Source organism: Nestor notabilis, unplaced genomic scaffold (genome assembly GCF_000696875.1).
Source record: "Nestor notabilis isolate BGI_N333 unplaced genomic scaffold, ASM69687v1 scaffold35398, whole genome shotgun sequence".
In the NCBI taxonomy this organism is placed as follows: Eukaryota; Metazoa; Chordata; class Aves; order Psittaciformes; family Psittacidae; genus Nestor; species Nestor notabilis.
The window spans coordinates 32107-39987 of record NW_009940259.1 but is presented as its reverse complement, the minus strand read 5'-3'; the positions used below and the strand labels follow the sequence as shown (position 1 = coordinate 39987).

The following is a 7881-nucleotide window of genomic DNA, read 5'->3' as shown; positions in this document are numbered from 1 at the left end:
TCTTTCCTTTTCTCACTTCTTCATATTTAATATTTCATTGCACCATGATGTATCATCATCCAGGAGAGAGGCATGAGATAAATCAGAAACACAACAGCCAAAAATCCACTCTTACTTGTAATTTAATACCTTGAGCATTGACCTTGCATAAAATGCTTGCTCCGTATCCAAGGGAGGAAGAACATAATCTTTTGTTGCGTTTCATTTTGTATTCTCGTTGATAACTCATAAGTCTCCCAGGATATTAAATCCTGATTGCAGGTGCAACTTGCTATAGTATGGTCCCATATAAGTTCTTGGTTTGGGACCTCAACTGCACAAGTGAGCTCACTTTTAGACTAAATGTGAACTCCTGGATTTGACCCTTTTATTAATAAACCAGAAGGTTAAGGAGACAAGTTTAATTGCTTGTCTTCCAATATTATAAACAAGGCAGGAGGGCAAAAAGGGAGAGATTGTACTTATTGCCTGCAGAGGAAAAGAATACTCAAGATTTAAAAAAGAAAAAAGATAAAGCCGTTTGCATGATTTCACAGCGTATGGAGCACCGGGTGCTTTTCCTGAATCTATAATAAAAGGTGACAGCAGCCACAGAAATTGCAGCAGAAACAGGAAGCCCTGTCAAATCTCTGCAGTGTGAATGCAATCATTTACTGCAGCTTTTAGCAGGGACTGAAGCAGAGGAAGAGATTACCTCCATTGCAAATCAGAATTATTGGCTTTTTATTAAAGATCAGGTGTAGTAAAGTAATTTTGAAATGTCATAGAGGCACCATCGATTTCTGCCTCAGTCCCATATGGCCAGCCCCAAAAGGGGGAGAAGTGAGTGCTAATGAAAAAAAGAGAGAGTAGACAACCTTCATGTCCTGTCCATTTGGAGAGCAGAAGTCTTGCTATGCCTGTGCTTGATTCAGGGAGTGCAACTCTCCCAAGCCCTGTGCTACTGCTGGGGACACAGGCAGGGACTGGGAGGATGCAGTGAAGCCAATGGCACCTTGCTATGCCAATACATGGGTTAGAAACAGAGACGGCTGTAGCCAGTAGCCAGACGGTGGTCGAGGGGTCTTGTGGGTTTTTTGCAAGGGCTAGTCCCAAATCTGCACAGCCCCTGCACCATGTCTGGTCCCAAACCACTACCTTGTGACCCATCCCAAAGCTGCTATATTGTGCCCTGTCCCACTTGTTTGTGCTGAAGCCAAGGATATGACTTTCTTGAAAGGTAGACCCAAATTTTGCCTTAAAAAACACTAAAATTGGTTTTCACATACACAGTTTTCCCAAATACTTCTTAGCATTGAAACAAAATACAGTTCCAATGTCTTCTTTACTTTTCCTTTTTACGAAGGGGAGTGAGAGGCAGGTTAGCCCTGTTTTTAGGTTCATTATCAACATTTTTTATTACAAGTTTTGGTGGTTTGGGGGAGGGGGAGAGGTTTTAGCTTAAATGAGGAGTTTTAAAGACAAATAACAACCCAAGAAACTAAGGGGACTCTAGCTGGCAGGAAAAGAACACAAGAGGAATAGAAAGAAAGTGTGTTGGTGAAAACCTTCGCACCCAGGCCCATCAGTACCTCCAGCACTATTGTACCTCCAGCACCAGTTTTTTTGGTCATCAGTGAAGAGCAGTGGCTGGAGCTAAGCTGTACTGGCAGGCATGCCTTTCCTTGTTAGCTTTCCTTCCTCTGCTGTAAGCTTTACCTGTCAGCAATGTTTAGTTCCAGGTGGCTGTGCTGCTCTGGTACCCACAAGCCAAAGAACCTCCTCTAAACTAAAAGGACTAGGAATTAATCTGCAGTGCAATGTGCCATGCTGCAGGCTTTTGACAGGCCCAGAGTGTCACAAATGAAGGCTTAAAAAGATTCTCTGTGGCCTTCAATATCACTTCAGCAGCCTGTGCGTCGGCCAGACTGTATTCTGTGACTCACCAATACTGGCATTTAAAAGCCAAGCCAAAAACCAAAAGACTTCAGGCTGATAATCAGACTACTCCTTACACCAAGCACAGTGGGAAAGCTGCATCAGAAGATGTAACCACTAACTGAAAGGGTGATTACTCTCCAGGCAGTTTAGTGGGAAGGGTGGCTTTAAAGGAAAATCTGGACAAAGAAAACATGCAGGCCATTTTATAGGACTCAGTTTTTAGGCAAGGAAACCAGGGGAAAAGAAGACAAGCGCTAATAATTTGTGACAGTTTAGTGTGCTCTAAATATCAGTTCCAAGAACACTGGTGTACCACTAACTGCTGAGTTAAATATCTGGAGTAATTATCCTTAATTTTTTGAGTCAATTAGGTATAAAAATGGAGTATTTTGAAACTGTGGTTCAGTAAAAGACTTGAGCAAATATTTTCAGTGCAGTTCGGAGACAAAATAAAGGGAGACTGAATTTCATCTTAAGTTTACTGAGCTCATTTTGGATATTAATACACTTGGTTAAATTAATCCAACTACTTGCTGGATTTTCCTGGGGTTTTTTATTTTCTTTTTCAGAACTGAATCTGATGTGCTGGGCCAACACACATTATTCTGAAGATTCATGGGAATATACTCCTAAAATTGATGCAGGGTAATTAGTATAACTTCTCTGCTTTCAGTACGGTGACTCATAATAATATAGAACATAATTAATTGTAGCATTGTAACATATATAAAAAAAAAAAAAAACCCAAAGGGGGCTGTTCTGACACCACTCTGCTGACATGGAATCACTTATTTTTGAGGAAATACTTATAAAAATCTCAACCCAACCACATAAGAAAATAAAAAATTAAACCCCTTCCAAATACATCTCTCTCAATTACAGGGAGATTAAAATCCTGTGTGATGGCTCTGGAACACTTCCACTACAAATTAAAGGTATAATATTCGTAGTGTAGGATTCTGGGATAAGATTCTTTAAAGATAGGTAATAATGTAGGATGAATAGTTCTGCTTCCCCAAACCTTCAAATCCATAACCAAAACTACTCTTTTACCTCCTTTTATTGCTCCACACTGTTTTACAGAAATGTAGTGTACAATGAATCAGAAAGGGCTCAATGAAATTATCCATCACTTACTGTTTCTTGTGCTGTCACTTTTATATGTTGCTGTAGTGGTCACTTTTACTGGTGGTTGTGTTGCTGTGTCTTGTGTTACTTGTTGTGCAGCAGTAGGTGCAGAAGGCGTGGAGCCTAATAACGGAACAACATTCAAATTATTTCCTCAATTTTGTATACATACATACACAGACACACAGAACACACCTAATTCCTTGCTTGCAGACTAGTTTTAAATTATTAAAAAAATATTTCATTTAAATTGAAGATCAACAGGAACAGGGCTCCCTTCACTGCAGAGAAAGCCACTCTGTGTCCCATAGGTGGGTTATCCCACTGAAAACAAGCATCTGATAATGCAGTTACAGGATCCTGCTGCTTATTTCCTGAATGAATACTGGAACAGCACCAACAATTATCTCAAAGAAATTTTCACTTACTGCTTGTGATAGACTCATTCGTAGCGCTGATTGCAGCTGTTGTCAGCACTGGTGCTTGCAATGTTGTTGCTCGTGAAGTTGATGCATTTAAAGCTTCCGTTACTGCAAGAAAGGCATTCACATCTTTATTGATTTATTTTGCCATGCATAAATAAACACCACATACCTCTAGCTGCCTTCTCTTACAAAGGCAGTGAATTTCTGTTTAAAGTCTGGCACTTCCAGAGCTTTCTTACCCACGCTTTTTTAAAGAGGATTCAAAGTGCACATGGTTGCTATCAGAGGGAAGGTTTGGCATGGCTTCCAAATGAAGAGGCGAGGGGAAAGGAGACTGGCATGGATGGATGGGTTCACTGTGCTGCTGGTCTAGACTGCTGACCAACACTTTACTACATACCTATTTAATAGGAGGAGTGATGTAAACTCCGCAGAAAAAAGTAAGTGACACACAGGATCACAGCTATCACAGGTAGAGAGCCAAAGGGGAAGAGATTCTACCAGTCTCTTCTGCAATTTTTTCCTCTTCCCACTGCTGTCCACCTCAAGCCCTGTCTGAGTCTTCTTCTCTGGCTAGCTTTCCCAGACCAGCTTCCTCTGCACCCACATTTCTGTGGAAAAAAGAGCAACTGGCAGTACTTTCTTTGAGGTGTGAAGCAAAGTTTAGGACTCTGTGGATGAGATTAATAGTATTCTCTGATGAATGATATTCCTCAAGGTGAACTTGTTGCCCTTTGTAAGGTGTTCTCTCCTCCAGAGGGATAAAATTTGGAGGCTGAGGGAAGAGGAGAGTGCTAAAACCCCCATAACTAATACTTTCAAGAGCCCAGCTTTCAATTCTGTAATCTAATACAAACAGAAAGTACTACTGTCAGCTACAGAGACTCATTTAAATCCCTGACAACAATCCAACATGCATCCTACTACCTCTTTTCATGGACGGGATACATGAAAAAATAGGAACAAATCATGACATGACACATGAAAAAATAGGAACAAATCATGACATGACATGTCATTTTCTCTCATATGACTTGAGTACTTTTAAATGGAAGGTTCACACTAGAACTTTTAAAATATAGATTATACCGTTTTCCTCTTTTAGTTTGCTGGCTGTTCACCTAGAATAGCAGTGCCTCAAAGAATGGACCTCCCTGGGAGCTTGCCTCACACCCACAAAGTGCTGTAATCTCATAGTGGGCTTCTGATGCTTTTCTCGTATGCATAAATAACAATACTGCTTTCCTTTCTGCGACAGAAAGCTGCAAGAGGAATTTCAGTGAATTATCAGAAGAGCTCATTCACTGTGAGGTGTTGGGCCTTTATAAAGTGTCTTTGAAACAGACATTAACATCAGGGTTTTTGAAACATAAAAGAACTGCAAAACAGTTTGAAAAAGACTTATTCTTCTGCTGTAATAACTGTAACACCATACTTCACCTGGCTGCATCTTATTCACCTCCATTACTTCAAGTGGATACCTCATAATCATCTCAGTGCTTTCAGCTCCAAAACAGCCTCATTAGTATCTCTGGTTAGTATCTGTAACCCCTGTGTCTAAGTTTTCTTCTCTCACATGGGTCACTTTTTAAATGCATCAGTCATCAATATTCAAACTAATAAAGGAGTTAATATTTAGCTCACATGGATAAAATATGGTCAATATTGATTTTCCATAACTACAAGACTACATAATAAAGAGAACTGAATGTGTCACTTGAAGATGTAAACCAGAATCACAGATTTTTACCATCTGAAGCAGATATTTTCTCCGTTAAGTCTTCATAGTTTCAGGACTTTAATGGAGGTAAATCAAGTTTGGTCTAGTTAAAACAATCACAAACAGAAGACAGAGAAAATGCAGCTTTTGAAACTGAGGGCACTGGTGCCAACCTCTTATGCTCAAAAGTGAATCTTGAAACTATTGTTTCAAGAAGTTATCAGTAGATTTTTTGCAAATGACAACTCTATGCATGTTTATTCTCTCCTACCAACTAAGGCCCGACATTGGCATATATTGTGTAATTCTTTACTATCAAAGTCCATGTCCTTTTCTGACACTTTATACCCATCAAACCAGCTACTCCCTGCTGCCATAGCCCTTAAATGATGTCGTTTCCCAAATGATTCTCAATCTGACAACCACTTGAATTGAGTCTTAACTAAATTGTTAATATTTTATTACACTTGTACTACTCCTTGAAAGCATAAGAACTCACAGAATTTCAGCCTTTTTGGACTGAGACAAAAAATGCATCCTGGTCAAATTAACCCTCTCCTTACTAAGATCCTTCAATCCTTTCTTCTCAACAGAGTTTTATGAGACCTAGGGAAATACATTGTTCTACAATCACATGAAATAATTCACCTGATTTCTCCCAGAGGCTGGAAAAGCTGAATGCTAAAAAGGCAATGTGAGCTCCAGAATACCAGATAATAGCAAATTTGAACTCTTACCAGATTTTGGTGTTGGTGCAGAAATGGTTGTACCGACACTTCTAGTTTGAATATCACTTCCTGAAATAAACACAGAAAGAATCATATTACTTTTGCAACCTTCCAGATCTACTTAGCACTACATAGGCATATAAGACAGAGAGCAGCAAGGACCTCCTTGGAAAATCAAGTTCAAAAACCTATTAGTAGAAGCAATCAAATCATATGACTCTGCTAGCAACCTTTCAAGCTGTATGCTAAGTCTCTTAGTTTTGCCCTCACTGCTGTAATGGGGAGCATTTACTGTGGCCTTTCTCCTTGGACTCTGGGTTGACAGGCAATGAAAACTTTTTTTGCTAGCTCCTCCTTTCCTTGAGCACAACCATGGCTGCTCTGGGTCTTCAGGGTGAAGGATTAACTAAAATAACTGGCTGCAGGAGTAAGCACCCTTTCTCCTGCCTTGGAGGAACAAAACTGTACTGGCTTCTTGGCTAGTACAAGCACTTCAGGAACAGTTTTCAGCATCACCCTCATCCTTCTATGCAAGTGAAATAGTGGAATTCACAGAACATGGATTGGGTAACGCCAGATTGAGGAATGACTGACTTTCCCCACTGCCCTCAAGGCAGTGCTCCAGCTGTTGGAATTTTACTGCAGTAAATGATGCCAGTCATAAAAATCCTAGGTCTAGTTAGTAGGCAAAAAGTCTCCAATATTATAAAACAAACAAACTGACAAGCCCCCCACCCCAAACCAAAAGCAAAATAATTTCTATATCTTCTGGTTGTGCTGAAAAGTTGTAACAGCATAACTCAACTAAAAGTTTTGTCTTCAAGTAAGATTTCCAGTTTTATTGCTTGGTGTTCATATTTTTTCACTAAAAGAAGTTAGGGGGTGAAAAAATTACACTGCATCAGAAACAGTGGCATTTCTTAATGATTTTGCACTGCTGTGAGACAAGGGTGGGCACATTTGGGAAAGGAGAGATCAGCTCTGTGACTGAATGGGAGAGCAAAATGGCACAGACTAATCCCCTAGTGCTTTCAGGTTTGCAGCGTGACATCCTGTCATGCTGCATTAGCATGCTGTGATACAGACATTGCAAAACTGAGTCAGGACAGCATGTCACTATTCTTGTGCGACTCCATTCATGGTAATATCTGCTGGCATTCTCTCTTTTTTTGGCTACAAGGCAGAACATTCAGCTTTGTTCCCTTTGCTCAGCATGCTGTGCTCCGATTAACATTTCATAAGCATCACCGGAGGCCTGCCAAAGTCACAGACCTAACCTGGAAAAAATATGACACATAATACAATTATAGGAGCTCTACAGGCACATATTAAGGTCTAGTCAGATGAACCCTTACAGCTCCTCTTCAAGCAGTGTAAGATGTTATCAGCCTTCTTGGCACCTAATGGGTCACAGCTGGGAAGTTGCCGCTTCCCAGAGAGCCCAACTTTCTCGGGTATCTTTTCTAGGTATGCTGCTGCCTTTGTTATGACTCGCATGCTGGCCCAGTCTGATGTGGGCATATCCCATACCAAATGAAATCAGTTCCATATGGGCCTGCTGCTGTTCCAGCCCTATTCCCCAGGGCATGTGACTACAATCAGACTATGCACAGCCTCTTGCACACTGTATCTAAAATATGTTCTCTCTTGCCATTTAGTTACCCAGTCAGAATAATGCTTCATAACCTACACTTGAAATACTTTGAAAACAAAATTAATCTGAATAGACCAAAAAGCAATCTTGTTTTCTAAACAAGAAGCATTTTTTCCTTCTCTTCATTCTCATTACAAGCTGCTGACAAAGCTCCTGTAATTCCCCATGCCACAAGGCCACAGCACAAAACCAGAATGTTTTTTCAACAGTGCCTACATTTCATATGGTTTGCTATCACATCTCTCAGTAACTACCATGCCTGTAACACCAGCTAAACTCACTAGCTGGCCAATTAGCTCATTCCCT

General features: G+C 40.4%; 1 protein-coding gene across 1 annotated transcript in view; it reads right to left on the bottom strand.

Annotated features, from left to right (window-relative positions):
- Positions 1–7418, bottom strand: part of EMCN (endomucin) — a gene marked incomplete at its 3' end in the record, with an annotated part of 25334 nt that extends 17916 nt beyond the window's left edge. The window contains exons 1-3 of the mRNA XM_010020247.1: positions 7277–7418; positions 3477–3578; positions 3058–3171 (exon numbers count right to left, since the gene is read on the bottom strand). Of these exons, the coding sequence (XP_010018549.1) occupies positions 3058–3171; positions 3477–3578; positions 7277–7418 (358 nt within the window). The remainder of the gene's footprint in view (positions 1–3057; positions 3172–3476; positions 3579–7276) is intronic.
- Positions 7419–7881: the final 463 nt, after the last annotated feature.